The sequence below is a fragment of the Triturus cristatus genome, chromosome 1_2 (assembly GCF_964204655.1).
Source record: "Triturus cristatus chromosome 1_2, aTriCri1.1, whole genome shotgun sequence".
Taxonomy (NCBI): domain Eukaryota; kingdom Metazoa; phylum Chordata; class Amphibia; order Caudata; family Salamandridae; genus Triturus; species Triturus cristatus.
The window spans coordinates 703,894,115-703,909,733 of NC_140580.1; the positions used below are offsets into that span (position 1 = coordinate 703,894,115).

The 15,619-nt window shown below is 42.1% G+C and overlaps 1 protein-coding gene across 4 annotated transcripts in view; it reads right to left on the reverse strand.

Moving 5' to 3' along the window:
• The window catches only part of DLG5 (discs large MAGUK scaffold protein 5), a 1,132,805-nt gene that overhangs the window by 785,184 nt on the left and 332,002 nt on the right, over nt 1–15,619 (reverse strand). For all 4 annotated transcript variants that reach the window (XM_085608570.1, XM_085608569.1, XM_085608568.1 and 1 more), the window contains one exon: nt 563–666. In XM_085608570.1, the coding sequence (XP_085464696.1) occupies nt 563–666 (104 nt within the window). The remainder of the gene's footprint in view (nt 1–562; nt 667–15,619) is intronic.

A 15,619-nucleotide genomic window follows, 5' to 3' on the forward strand; every position in this document is an offset into this window, starting at 1 on the left:
CCACAGCAGGAGAAAAAACCTCAAGACACTTCGACAAAACGTCGAAAAAAGGTAGTCAAAAATTGGCTATGGGTAGCTCTTCCCTGAACTGCGCTGACTGACTCAAAGAAAAGAACTGATGTAAGCATGCTGGGGTAGCGTCAATATAGGCAACGCACACATCATTTTGGCGTGGCCCACCACATGGAGGATAATGACGCCACCTACAGGCGTGCAGGAGTATTGCTCAAAAATATAAATTCTAGATCCAGTCTAACGTCTCGGGCTATTTTTAAGGTAAGGAATCTGAAGCTAGAAGTCTCTATTAGATTGCTGAAATAAATGGGATACCATAGTATATGTATTACAAGGCATAATGAACACCAAATAGAGATAGGCATTTGGGAATGATTCACAGGAGCAGGACAATCAGCATTTGGGAATGATTCACAGGAGCAGGACAATCACACTAGGTTCTCCTTGCATTTAGGCTTTTACACAATTTCAACCCACTCACAGTGTGCAAGATCCATGAAATTAAAAATGTACTTTTAAAACAGCTACTCAGACACGTAATACTTACAGCAATAATTCTGTCTCCGACAGTGAGGGAACCCTCTTTAGCAGCTGGGCTACCAGCCAAGACAGCAGCCACCAATACACCAGTCTCCAAGCTGATGCCACTATCTAAACCAGTAAGAGGAGTAAAACAGGTGTAAAACAGGTGTACACATCCATTTATGTGAAGAATAGAAATGGCAGAAAAAGGCTTCTCAAACTTCTACCAAATAGAAGTACAATATCAATGAACTTGAATACATTTATATTGCGCTGTCACATTTCCCAGATAGAGTCTTCTCCTTAGTCCAAAGCTATTAAATTTCGTTACGCAATATTACTCCAGCCTTAAGGTGGATCCTACTCTTAAGTTTCCTAAACTGTTTGTGATAAGACATTTAATTCTCCTATAAATATCTTCAACAAGGACAATACCTTCCTGCATTTCTATAGTTAAATCTTCATTCCTTTTTGTGAACACCTTGCTCCAACTTTTAAAACCTTTGTCAAAAGCCATATATATGTTCCCAAAATCAATTCAAAAGCATAATTGTTCTGCTAACCTGAACCTCCTTTGTTATCTAATTCACACCCTCCACGTTTCGTTTGTGCTCAAAATCGATAATGGGTGATGAAACTATAAAGAATACATTACTTATGCTTGGTAACATGTTCCAGCGGATATCTAACCGATAAATTCCTCACCTTATGAATCCTTCCAAGCGGTAGACGATCTGGAAAAGCTGCAATAGTTCCTATGTGCCAGTAGGCGGAATCATAGACATCCACTGAAACTACACATCAGACAAGGCAAGATGAAGCTACATACTGGCACTACTCTTGAGCATGGATGTCTGCTTTCCTGCGGTTTTTTCGACATTCACAGGCCTGGAAATGTGATTAACGAACCTCATGTGATAACTGGGGTGAACAAATCATCAAATCTAACTTGGAACCTTAATAACTTCTTGAAGTCCAGTCCAATGGGAGGCAGGCCACCAGTGAGGAATATCCCAGTAGGTAGAATATCCACCACAAAGTGTTGAAGGTAGGTAACTTATTCTTCAGCTACATTTTTCTATCTGCAGATTCCTCAGCTTTTTAATCAGCATGAAAGGAGCCCCATCCCCATAAAAGTTAGGTTTGAGGCGTGAATCTACAGAAAAAATGGTATTCCCTGTCGAAAGTATGGATGAACACTCATGTTGTAGCTTGGCAGATATCCAAGACAGGAGCATGGGGTAGCGATGTGGTGGCAGAGCTTCACTCTAGTTGAATAAGCCAGAGGATCACTTTAGAATCGTTTTTGGACACGCTTTAACAGAGCTCAATACAAAGAAAACCCAGTGAGATAATTTTATTTTTCGAATCATGTTTCCCATCTTCACACCAGCAAAACAAATAAAACAACTGAGCACCAATGTAGTGCTCCTTATGGATGGAAAAAGCAGAATGTTAGTAAAGTTACTGTAATCACTTCTCCTCCTTTCATGAATATGAAGTAGAAATAAATGAAGGGTGCATAATATTATATATTACCCCACATGCCATATGAAAGTGAGACCACTTTCAGAAGAAAGGAAGCAAGAATCCTAAAAACTAGCTTGTCTGGCAAGACGATCGTATATAGAGGGTGAACTGACAAAGCCTGCTGTTCGCCAATACATTACGCAGAAGTGAGCACAATAAGTAACAGGTTTTAGGACTGGATTGACAATGCAGCTGTTACCAGATGTAGTGTGACCAACCTAAAAATAAAATGCTTTCAGGGGTACAACAGACAAGGGCTTTGAGTACATGTTTTGTTTGTGTCCATAAGTTAGCTGCATCTACAGAAAAAGTGCTTTCCCTCAAAGTAGATGTAATTATTTTATTTATCCGGATCCATGAGCAGCAGGAGTATGGCTATCTGAGCTTGAACTTTCAGGGACAAACACATGGAATTGTAATGCTGTCAAAGTGTCTTCCATAACTAGATAATTTACAGTGTTTGCTTTTCTTTGGCAACAGCACAGATGGGAGAAAGGCAGTTCTGAGGAATGTACTGCAGTGCCAGAACCCTCTCCTTTGATAATTAATTTTAAACTTCAGAGCACAGCTTTGTGTTTAAGGGCAGTATGGGATGTCAATGACCACACTAATCTACATTGATGTTTAGGTCTAGCTTGACAGTGCAGCTGTCGCCTGACCTTACATGATAAAAAACAAGCTTTCAGAGCTACTGATAGAGGGTCTTCGGTCCCATGAGCATGTTGGTTCCCTTGAGCACAAGATATGACCTGGCCAAATTTGTGTGATGCCTTAAAAAGACTGCTTTCATTACACTTTTTTGGCTTGCGGCAAAGTTATGCCTTAAAAAGACTGCTTTCATTACACTTTTTTGGCTTGCGACAAAGTTTATACTAGAAGTAGCAGGACTGAGTAGCCTATTGTAGCAAGGAAATGATAGTGGCTGTAGGTCTGATCTCTTTATTATGAAATGATGTGAGAAAGGCACTAGGTCTGACATGTTTATTGTGAATAGCACATGTTAAAGTCAATATGCGTTTAAGTGTGGATTGTCATAACCCTATATTAAAGCCTACAGAGAGGTATTTGATTGCATGGAATTTCACAGATTAACACGGTATGCAAAGGTCTTGGTGCTGGTTACTCCGTGTAACAAAACATGGAAGTTTTGCTCTCTGAGAAACCTAGTTAAGTCCTCTTATGAGAGAAAGTTTTTTGTTCAATCAACTATAATTTTATAAACCTTTCTCATTTTAAGACTGCGTGTCTGATAGATGCCTTGTGAAAACATTTACACTCAAAGCAGCAGGCCTAAGTTGGTTATGGTGCTGAGCTACATGCCTGACTGGGGCACTCGGAAACAGAATGTACGATGGCAAAGGTCTGGTCTGCTTATTATGAAACGTAATGACAAAAGCAGTCGGTCTAACAAATTTAAAGTGAAACACATTTGTAAACGTTAGTAAGCCTTTAAAAGTTAGTTGTCGTCACACTGTGTAACAGGCTATAGAACTAGTATTTTGCATATGTAAATTCACAGATTACCATAGTAGGCAAAGGTTTTTGCATTAGCCACCAACTATGACATACCCTGGGGGTTTTCACTGTGATGATTCTTGTTGGGCACTACTGAGAGGGGTAGTACATTGTTTTGCAAGATGTATTCTTCTACATATTTGTAATTGTATAACTGTGTGCATGATGGCTGCCACTTCAAAAAGGCCGGTGTAGTGTAAGGTGCAAAGTCAAAAGTAAATAGTAAAGGTTCATGGATTCAATGGAAAAAATCATGCCAGATTCATAGGTTTGATCTGTTTATTATGCAACATTATGACAAAGACAGTACCCCTGACCTACTTATAGTGAAAAGCAGGAGTTAAAGACAATAAATAGTATTTTTCAGAATGGATTGTTATTACACTGTGCTAAAGACTGTAGACAGATTATGTTTTATATGGTAACTCACAGATTACCGTAGTAAGCAAGGATTTTAGTGCGGGTTACAAATTGTGGGTACTGAAGATTTTCACTGTCAGAATCCTTGTAGGCCCTCTTAGGAGAGAGAGTACTTTGGTTTGCCAATTGTATTTATGTATACTATTTAACTTTATGACTATATGCCCGATGGGTGCCTCGTGGGAAAGCTTAAGCTCAGTACACAAGGCCTCAGTTGGTTATAGCAACAAGCCCATTATAACAGTAGGATATTTTCAATGTCATAAATCTCTTCTGTTTTATTATGAGAAACTATAATAAAAACAGTAGGACTGATATATTTATTAGGAAAAGCACATGTTAAAGTCAATAGGAATTTTTGAGTGGGTTGTTATTTATCTTTGTACTACTGGAGGATTAATTATGATCAATACTTAAATGGTCGCGATCCGATCTATGATTTTGCAAAATAGACTTGCCCTTAATATTCTTTTCGATACCAAAGGGGATGATGGACGGAGCGTTTGAGCAAATCAAACACTCACCCCCAGTCAACTGATCTGGGTTTAATCCATCATCATTCTTTAGCTCACTCCACCACCCCAGTTCAGACATGGCCATATGCAAATCAGTCTGACCCTGTGCCTCATGGGAATAGTCCACCCCGAACTGCCAAGCCATGTCTTCCCTGGACTGGAAACAAGCATCCTGGGACCGGTTTCGGGTTCATAACCCTCATCAGCCAGGCTATCTTGAATCCAGAGGCAAAGTGAGCAAGGGACCCACGTCTGGGCATACCCTACCAACTTACGGCGAACAAAGCGATACCAAAGGGGATGATGGACGGAGGAGCGTTTGAGCAAATCAAACACTCACCCCCATCAACTGATCTGGGTTTAATCCATCATCGTGCTTTAGCTCACTCCACCACCCCAGTTCAGACATGGCCATATGCAAATCAGTCTGACCCTGTGCCTCATGGGAACAGTCCAGCCCGAACTGCCAAGCCATGTCTTCTCTGGACCGGAAACAAGCATCCTGGGACCGGTTTCGGGTTCATAACCCTCATCAGCCAGGCTATCTTGAATCCAGAGGCAAAGTGAGCAAGGGACCCACGTCTGGGCATACCCTGCCAACTTACAGCGAACAAAGTGATACCAAAGGGGATGATGGACGGAGGAGCGTTTGAGCAAATCAAACACTCACCCCCAGTCAACTGACCTTTTGCATTTGTCACACCAAGTGGGACGGGTATGCTCAGACGTGAGTCCTGTGCTCTCCATGCCACTGGAATCAAGCTAGCCTGGCTGAAGAGGGGTGAAACCCCGAAACCGGTCCTAGGATGCTTGTTTCCAGTCCAGGGAGGACCTGGTCTGGCAGTTCGGGCTGGACTGTTCCCATTGGGCACAGGGTAAAGACTGATTTGCATATGGCTGGGTCCAAACTGGAATGGCATGGTGAGCAAAAAAACGATGGATTTATGCCCAGATCTCTGTACTGGTGTGAATGTATGACATTGTTCTGCATTCTGTCCATCAATAGTTCTTTTTGCACTTGATATTCTTTTGGCAAAAGAGAGTGGAGTCTGTGGCATGTTGAAAATTCAACACTGCTGTACATATATCCCGGATAAAAGTAAAGGTATTGAGGGATATATCAGGAATATTTCGAAGATTCATAATGATTTGACCCAACTGGAGTTTGACGGTGCATGGGAAAGATTTAGTAAAAATCTTTCTAAATTAGGTAATTGTGTTTCCACTTTTGGAACTAGTTTATTAGGGAAAATAGTGATACCGACAATTTCAATAGCATTAGTGATATTAATCATAGTAATGACCTATAAATGTTGTAAGAGAAAATTGAAGACAAGGTCATGATTGAAATGAAGAACAAAAGAATGGGAAGAAAGAGAAAGTGTGAAGAGATTGAGTTAGAAATAATGAAAGACAATCTGTATGGTAGAATGAAAGGGCTGAATATAAAAGACAGAAATAAAGAATGTATAAAAACAAATCTAGACACTAAGATCTAATTGGCAATTGGTAATGATGGGTATTTTATGAAGGCTCTAAAATGCCATCAGAGGGGGGATTGATGGAGCAAGGATTCGAAAAAAATTAACTTGCTTGAATCAACCTATCATTAACAAGTACTAACAAGTAGAAATAGAAACTTGAAAGAAAATTAAATTAACATACACACGACATTCACACACGGGGAAAGACTTCATGCTTGCTTAAATAACAAAAAATAATTTGCTACGTAACTGAAATCACGCTTGAAACCGAACAATCGCCTGGCGCATGTGCGAATCCGTCCCGCGTGAATAACCATGTGATTAAACCATGTGAGAAGAAAACTCTCACGCATGTGCAAGGAGTTGCTAACTGTAGGTTTCGAAGTACGGCAAGCCTAGCATATGCTTGCTTGGACTTGAAAGAGCTGCCGCTGATAATGCTTTCGCTTAACAAAGAAGAAAATAACATGGGATAGAGTAGAAGTGGGTGGTAAACAGCGATAATAACATATTTGAGAAATTAACCTCGGTTTATGATTGCTTTATCAATAGAGTGCGTTTGGGCCTGATGTGTTAAGCCAAAAGAAAAGATGGCGTGTGAAACGCAATGCAAGTTGAGTCTGCGTATTAGAGTTCTGGCATGACCTGCTAACCGGGACATTGACCAGCTGCCAAGAACAAAGGACGGATGCTTGGGAAAGTTCTTCAACTGAAGAAATTATATTAAATTTGTATCTATCTTTTTACAAATGTATGTGAAAGGAAGTGTTCTGAAAAATTGAATACATTAAGTGGGAAGGGTTTACTAAACAAAGAATTAGTTAAGAATTCTGGAATGATCGCATGAGGTGATGACAACTCCCCTGCCCCGGCCCAATCACAGTTCATGATTCACAGATATTTGCAACCTTTGAGGGTGGGACATGCAAAATTAAAGGGTATAACTTGAGTGATTTAAGATTAAGATTGAGAGCAACTGTTATGAAGAGACGCTGATGCTGTGTGAGGAGTGGGCGAGAGCTGCTACTGGAGAAGAATAGATTAAGAAGATTCAATACTTAAGACAGCCTGATTAGATTGAACATTTGCAGAAACATATCGAGGAGGGACAGAGTGTAAGAGAGGGATGCGCTCCAATGCATCGGATACTAGAGAAGAATAGTCAGTATAATCTTATCCTCCACCTGTCTTATAGTCTTTGTCTCCTGACTCCTAATCAGGTGACCTCCACCAATCCTTTTGGCCAGGGGTTGGGTTTCCTGTTTCACCTTGGTAATTATCATTTTACCATAAATTTTGCATATTCTCTGCAAAGTATTAATTATTGTGTCTTTTGTCTCTTCATCTACCACTCCAAATGCGTTGGGATTGTTGAATGTATTTGCGTTGGGATTGTTGAATGTATTTGTGTATTTGAATGGTATTTGATAAATGAATTATTCTCTCCCAGGAAAGTTCATGGAGTTTGCACTGTGAATCTGTACAAATGAGCGTTCATTTTGACTGAATTAATAGATAAAATCTATTGAATCTTACTTGGAGTCTGATCATTTTGTTGAAAAGTTATAAAATAGATTAATGAATTTGTAAATATCACCATAAACTACTTAACTAATAATCAATTGACTAAAGGAAGAGTGTTGATCTGTGAAGATTAGTTAAGCATTGACTAATTCAGATTAAAGAAAAATAAAACTTGACCCCCAGCGAATGTGTTTATGGGCCCCTTGTAAATGATAAGTTGATTTGTGAGAAGTTTATCCTGGCCTTTCGCTGGATCAAGGTCATCTTCTCAACTATCTCTTCTCCCAACCATAGCTCTAATAGCTGCTCTCCAAAGGATGAGACAAACCAATCTGTTTAAAGGCTATCATAATGCCAAACCATCAACTTAAAACTTGGCACGTTGAAGGAATTACATTTTTTTTAAAACTTCAATAAGTTTTGCAGCTAATAGAAGAAATACAACAATTCACATGAGACAAACTGTTTAATAGCTCAAGAGGGTCTATTAATCATCCATCAAGAAGGCAAAAATGCTGCTTTCTAATGGGATTCAGCCCAACTAATCCTAATACAACATCAAATTTAAGACATAATAAAATCAACTCAGTCTCAACGTAAAGATCTTGTGAAGGCTAGCTGTCCTCTCGGCTTGCTATTAGATCCATCACCACCCCTACTATGACCTTCGTCAAATACAACCTAGCAGTATACACTTACCTCTCAGACACAAATCAGTCTGTCACATGGCCTCTCATGAAGAATCATCGAGGTCCATCAGACCTGGTCAGCTCAATCCCTGTTCTTAGGAAAAGGGATCAAAAGAGGGAGTTCACTCAGATATCCACTTACCAGAAAGAAAGCAACTCACTTTCAGATCATCAAACTAAGTTCCACTCAAAGAGATGAAACAAATTAGCCTGATTTTAATCTGGGACCACCAGCAGACGATACTGAACTAAGATGGAGCTGCTGCACTTCTACTATTTGACTCAACAACCACATTACACACAGTCCACAATTATCCAATTTTTCTTAAAGTAGAAGAATTGCACATCTTTCAATGAGAAGCATTCTACCTCTTTGAATATCATGGTGATGCACCTGTTTAAATCACTTTATTTTGACAACAAAGCTGATATAACAAAAAGCTTGATTATTTCACCTCTTCTCTTCAACCCCTACCTCAGCACACTACCAAACGTCAAGTCCTTTACATTAACAAGCTAAATAAATTGTAACAAACATCTGGGCTAGACCACTGCCTCTGGGCCAGACCACTGCCTCTGGGCCATTGGTCAATTAAAGTTTATAAATCACCTTAACTGCACTCCTCCAAAAGCAGAGATCCAAACCTGCATAGAATTGTAGAACTAACAGCCTGAAACTACTGGTCATTGGAACGAGCCATCACTAGTGACATTGACAGAAGTAAGGAAACTGGGAGTGATAATGGACTCCAGCCTTTCTTTAGTCACTGAAAAGAAACAAGTCCTAATAAGTTCCTTAGAAGCCATGTAACAGAAGAAGAATCTTCCCTTAAATTGGTTTCCTTCAGCAACTCTAAATTACCATTACCCTTGTCATGTTTCATCTTTACTAGGTAAACTGACTCAGCTTGGAACTCTCCATCCACAATACCACAACTAGATTACCCTCCAAGAGCGTCACCGGCTCTAAAGGGCCCAAAGCTCAACTTTCAAAGCACTCTACATCACCAAAAGGGTGAGCTATTAAATTGATCTATCCATCTATATAAAGGTAAGGTGACATAATACTGGTGGTATCTTCCTGATATAGGCAACACGACTGTGGAACTTGTTTTCATTAAATATCCGAAATATCCAGTAACACTTTCATTCGGGAAAGCATTGAAGACAATTAAGGAAGGCTTTGAAGACCTGGTTCTTCTCAACCAGTAAATGGTCACACAACAGGCAGAAAGAACCACTTAATATCACTGGATGGGCATGGGTGACAATTCAAGGTAATTCACACTGGAACAATTGCTTCCTCAGATGGAAGGCACATTCACAAGCAGTAATCTCTCTCTATTCCAAGCATACGTGCAGCTACAAATTCATAGTGATAGACTATGAGCTACCTCTCCCATACACACAACCTCTTCTTGCATATGCAGCTCTGCATTCATGTACCTTGATCTATTCATATAAACTCTATTTCTCACCCCTTTTACTACACTACACACTAAGGCACGGCAACAAGACCACAGCATCTACATGATTCCCAGATCACATTGTCAAACCAAAGTTCCACAGTATTTCATCCAACTAATATGCTTCACTGCCTCACCAGGGGTATAAGGTGTTATATAAATGCTCCTACAAGTACTTTGCATGGAAGACTAAACTCCTTTGTTATCTTTGACATAACGGATTTTAAAATGATTATCTAATCCAGATGAGAAATCTCATTCAGGATTTTAAAAAAAGGTATGTGTTATAATAAAGTAAAGACCACACACGAGGTGAGTGTGACTCTGTTTATTCCGGTCATCCGCTCTCCTCAATAATAGAACCTTCGTTGTCAACATTCTATTGTAAGCTCTCTGCCCAGCCGTACCAACAGGGCCAGCAGGGAGGTGGGCATGGGCTATACCATTATGCATATAACATCAGAGATTACAACACATCTCCTTATGTGGGGAAACAAAGGAAAACAAACATTACGGTTGGGATGAGACCACCACTCTGTCCTTGCTCCAAGTCTGTTCATTATCCAGGCGAACTACATTTCGACCATACTTTTCCACACGTTGATGTGTATGGTACTTGCTCATACCTGGTTGAACATGTGTGGGCTTCTTAACCACCACTGTGGCGCCAACCTAGTACTCCTGAGCTTTGACACCATGCATCTGGTCGTACCACCCCTTGTACTTCCGTTGGTGTTGGGAAATCTTCTCTCTGCTCTTCACCAGATCAGGGACTACCCTTTTTCCACCTCCCAACCAACCCGGGTTCATTTTAGTACAGGGTTTCCTACCTCTCAAGCAAACAAAGGGAGACACTCCTGTGATAAGATTGGGCGTGGTATGGTAAGACCAGATGCACTCTCTTAAGGAATCTTCAACATTAAACCCACTGGTGATGGCCAATTGGATGTGTTCTTTAATTAAACCGATTAGCCCTTTCTACCAACCCATTAGCTCTTGGGCAATAGAGCGCAGTTTTTTCATGCTTTATGTTGATTTCCCCAAGAATGATTTCATTGTCTCTGAGGTAAACTGCACCCCATTGTCTGCCACCAATATGGCTGGGATACCCTCATACACAAAAACACTCTTTAAAAATGAGATGAGGTTGCTCGTTGTGGTAGATGAAGTGAATTTAAAATTTACCCAATGGGAGGTATAATCTACAAGTACAAACATAAATCTCCTTTGTGTACCAAGGACATCCATAGGACCAATAATGTCCACAGCTAATTTTGTCCATGGAACCTCCGGAACCTCAACCGGGGATAAGGGAGCATTGCGTGTGATTTTGCTTTTGTCACTATTTGCGCAGCTAATGCATTCCTTTACTTTGAGTTCAATCATGGAGTCCATTTTTGGGAACCAGAAGTAGCCCCTAACTTTGTTCTTCGTGAGGCTCCTGCCCATGTGACCCTCATGGGCCAGGTCGATAATTTTGTTCCTCATATTCTTGGGGGGGGGAACAGCTCTGTTCCCTCGATGTATCACATCAGACTGTATAGACAGTTCGTACCTCACCTCCCAAAAGTCTTTGACCGAATCTGGGACTTGTGAGCGAGTCTCAGGCCAGCCATTGAGGATGAATTGTTTGAGGATACCCATCTCTCTGTCTTCATTCACACTCGCATCCCACTCTTCCTTCGTTAATGAAGGGAGATGCATGGCTAAAATGGGAACATCCAGCTGCTCCTCGCTAGAATAATCCAAAAGTGGAGACCTGGACAGGTAGTCAGCAATTACATTCTCAGGACCTGGGAGGTATTCCACCTTAAAGCAGTCGTTTTCTAGGCCCAGGACCCATTTGGAAATTCTCGGAGAATTGTTATGCACACTTTTTGACGAGAACATAAATGTCAGAGGCTTGTGGTCCGTGTGTATAACAAATTGTATCCCCCACAAGAAAAATTTAAAATGGTTGACGGCCCAGAAGCACGCCAACGCCTCCCTTTCGATGACAGAATCGTTTTTTTCCGCCGAGTTGAGGGTCCGTGATGCAAATGCTATAATCGTATCTTGGCCCTGGTGCTTTTGAGAAAGCATCGCACCCAACCCTTTGTTGGATGCATCCGTCGTGAGAATGGTCTTTTTCCGTGGGTCGAACGACCCTAATGCAGGTGAATCTAGGATGCGTTCTTTTATGGACTTCACCATCATGCTGTGTCTCTCCTCCCACACAAATTCTCTGTCTTTCTTTAAGAGCTCACGTAGACCGTCACAAAGATCTGCAATTTTTTTTTACGTACTTAGACATGTACTCAACTAGACCTAGAAATGATTTAAGCTCCTCTTTGCTTGAGGGGTTCGCAGCGTCCTTGACGGCTTGAATCAGGCTGTGCTTTGGTTTGAACCCATCCTTCGATATGGTGTGACCCAAATAATCCACCGAGGTCACTTTGATCTTGCACTTATCGGGTTTAACAGTTAATCCTGCTTTAGACAATCTTTGGCACACTGTGTTGAGGATGACATCATGTTCTTCCTCCGTCGACCCATACATTAGTATGTCATCCTGAAAACAGAGGGTGTTCTTGATGCCCTCCAGCACTTGTTGCATAACTTTTTGAAAAATAGACGCCGCCGAGGCCAAGCCGAAAGGCATCCTGATGAACATGTAGGCCCCAAACGGCGATGAAAATGCCGTCAGGGGTCTGGAATCAGGATGTAACTCGACTTGATGGTAGGCCATCGACAAGTCTATGACAGAGAAGTAGCACCCTTTACCCATAGTGCTCAACATCTCGTTTATGTTAGGCAGGGGAAACCTCTCCACCCAGATGTTGTTGTTGAGGCTGCGCAAGTTCACACAGACGCGGATACCATTACCATTTGCTTTAGAAGCAAGAACTAGAGGGGCCAACCATTCAGATGCCTCTATGGGTTGAATGACGCCCATGTCACACAATTTATCCAACTCACTTTTGAGGATTTCTCTCGAAAAGGCACTTTCCCAACTTTTCATTAAAAAGATCAGGAAAAGCATCTTGTATGAGCTTGTTGCCATTGGGAATGTCTACTAAAATGACTTGGTTCTCGTCATTTGGGTCAAGGATAATACCCAGTTCCTTCTGGTGTTTCTACCCCAACAGGTTCGCGCCCCTCTCGACCACATACACTCTGCCTACAATGGATCTACCTTTGAAGTCTATGTGACTACTAACCATCCCCACCAAAGGAATGGGGTCTCTGGTGTACCCTTCAGGCGATATATCAGGAGGGACCAGCATTCCCTTGTCGCACCCCAGGAAATTCTCAAAGTCTGCAAGGTTTACTAACGTAAACGGTGAACACGAGTCCGCATACACCTCAAGGGGTTTGTTATCAATGAGTACGACACATTTGGGATAATTTGGCCTGTCCGCTTCTTGGCTATCTTTCACTTGAAAAATAAATCTCGCTTGTGATTCCCCACTGGTGTTGACAGCCCTAGCAGAGTTACTTGACCCATCCCTGCATACCCTGGCCAAATGGCCTCTTCTATTGCATTTTTTACACAAAACCCCACGTGCAGAACAAAAGGGGCTGTTGGCCAGATGGTTATTGCTGCCACACCTAAAACATTTCAACCCTTGGCCCTCCCTAATGGGATTACTAGTGGGTGTGCTTTTAATACCTTCTCTATTGTTAACTTTAAATACTTCTCCCTCAGAACCTTCACACTGAATGGATGCCACCACCTCCTCTTTAATTTTCATTTCTCTGACACACTTAGCGGTATGCTCAATGGATTGCGCAATTGAAATGGCATCCTTTAAGGATGGGGTTTTTGCCAGCAATTTCTCTTGTACCTTCCCACTATTCGTACACCTCACGAGTTGATCTCTTATAAGGGAATCATTTAAGTCACCAAAATCACATAATTGTGTGAGACCTCTAAGGGCAGCTATGTAATTATTAATCGATTCCCCCTTTCCTTGAACACGACTAAAGATCTTGTGGCGTTCAAGCACCACATTGACCTTGTCACCAAAATGTAACTCTAACTTCATCAGAGTGATGTCATACACATCAGCATTATCCTCCTCTTCCAACTCAGGCTCAGGTAAAGTTTCATAGACTTTACGTCCATGAACGCACAAATTGTGTAACAGGATATGTTGTTTGCGCAACGGAGAGAACCTTTCTCCCCCCATAGCAATTAAATAAGATTCGAATAGCTTTGTCCAATCTTTCCAATGGATTTCTGGATCACCACAGTCATTGAGGAAAGACGGTGGTTGACTCATGCCAGGAGTGCCCATTTTGTATATGTTACGATCTCACAGGGTTAGAGGGCCCTGGAACTTCACTATCCAGACCTTAAAAGAAGAAGCGCAGACTTTGAACCCAAATCAAACTGATGCGGAGAACATTGCAAGACTTGACACAGGTATTGACACCCTAGACCATGCCAGATGTGACAAGGTCATACACAGCACACCCAATGAGAGCGTGTCACAGTAGACATAGACACCTAGGAAATTAATGGTATGCACACACGTGTGCACGTCACAGTGTAGATTTTAAATGAGCCAAGGAAACGTATTGAATCCCCAAAATGTGCGCGTGCCACAGTGCAGAGGAACACGCTAAAGCGTAAAGAAATCGAGATGCACGCCTCATGTGTGCATATCACAGTGAAGAATTATGTGTAACTCGTTGTAATCATGGACTTGTGGAAATAAGAAATCGAGATGCACGCCTCATGTGTGCATATCACAGAGAAGAATTATGTGTAACACGTTGTAATAATGGACTTGTGGAAATATTAACAACACGCACCATGTGTGCGCATCACAGAGAAAACAAACGCACTCGCTGAAAGCGACACTGGGTGGATCTTACTTGAAAACTCGACTGGATGCTGATCCGGAGACTGCTGACCGGCCCAAAGAGGACTGGTACGCCGGCAGTACGATACCCCGGTGCGGAGCCGGGAGACCTCACAGGAAGACAACTCCGCAGGAATCAGCCGCTGACTGGAGGGAGCGCCAGAGCTGACAGGAATGTGGCTGCTGGGAACACTGCGACTCCCGGTAGGCACCTGTACTCCGCTGAAGAACCAGAGCACTGCGGGACCCACCAGGACAGTGCCCGCACAGAGGCAGACACGAAGAACAGCTGAGCAACGGGGTTACGAAAAGTCATTGATGACCTGCGCAACCCCTCACAGGAACGCCTGAGGCAAACACTAATGACAGCTGTGCCGCAGGGTTGAAATAAAGGACTTTGCTAAACTGCGCATCCCCACACCGGAACAACTCGAGCAGGTTGACGGCCGTCCCAGTGTAACTGCCTCACGCCGGAAAGGCTCCGTGAAGGAAAACAAGAGGCACACAAGGAGCAGGACAACGCAGCACAGCTGGGTGAAGCAGCACAGCTTTTGAAAATTCTGAACTTTGACCACAGTCTGACTCGCACTTGAGCCCGTAGCAGGAGAGATCAACACAAAAGGGGAGATGACCAGCTGCCCCCTCCGCAGAACGTCGCCAGTGTTATAATAAATTAAAGACCACACACGAGGTGAGTGTGACTCTGTTTATTCCGGTCATCCGCTCTCCTCAATAATAGAACCTTCGTTGTCAACATTCTATTGTAAGCTCTCTGCCCAGCCGTACCAACAGGGCCAGCAGGGAGGTGGGCATGGGCTATACCATTACGCATATAACATCAGAGATTACAACAGTATGTCATTGGGAGTGCTGTTATTTTCCCAAGAATTTCCCTTTTGATACTACCGAGGACAGAGTACATAATTTTTTTCCTAGTCACAGATGGTGTTATAATGGCAAAAAGTAATACAAGAAAGTCAAAGGAGAACACACAATAGAGACTCTGCTGCTGACAAATGCAGGGTCATTTTCTGTCTCTTTTCCCCTCAGAGAGCCTCTCTGTCAAACCCTCAGGAGAGGTGTTCTCTG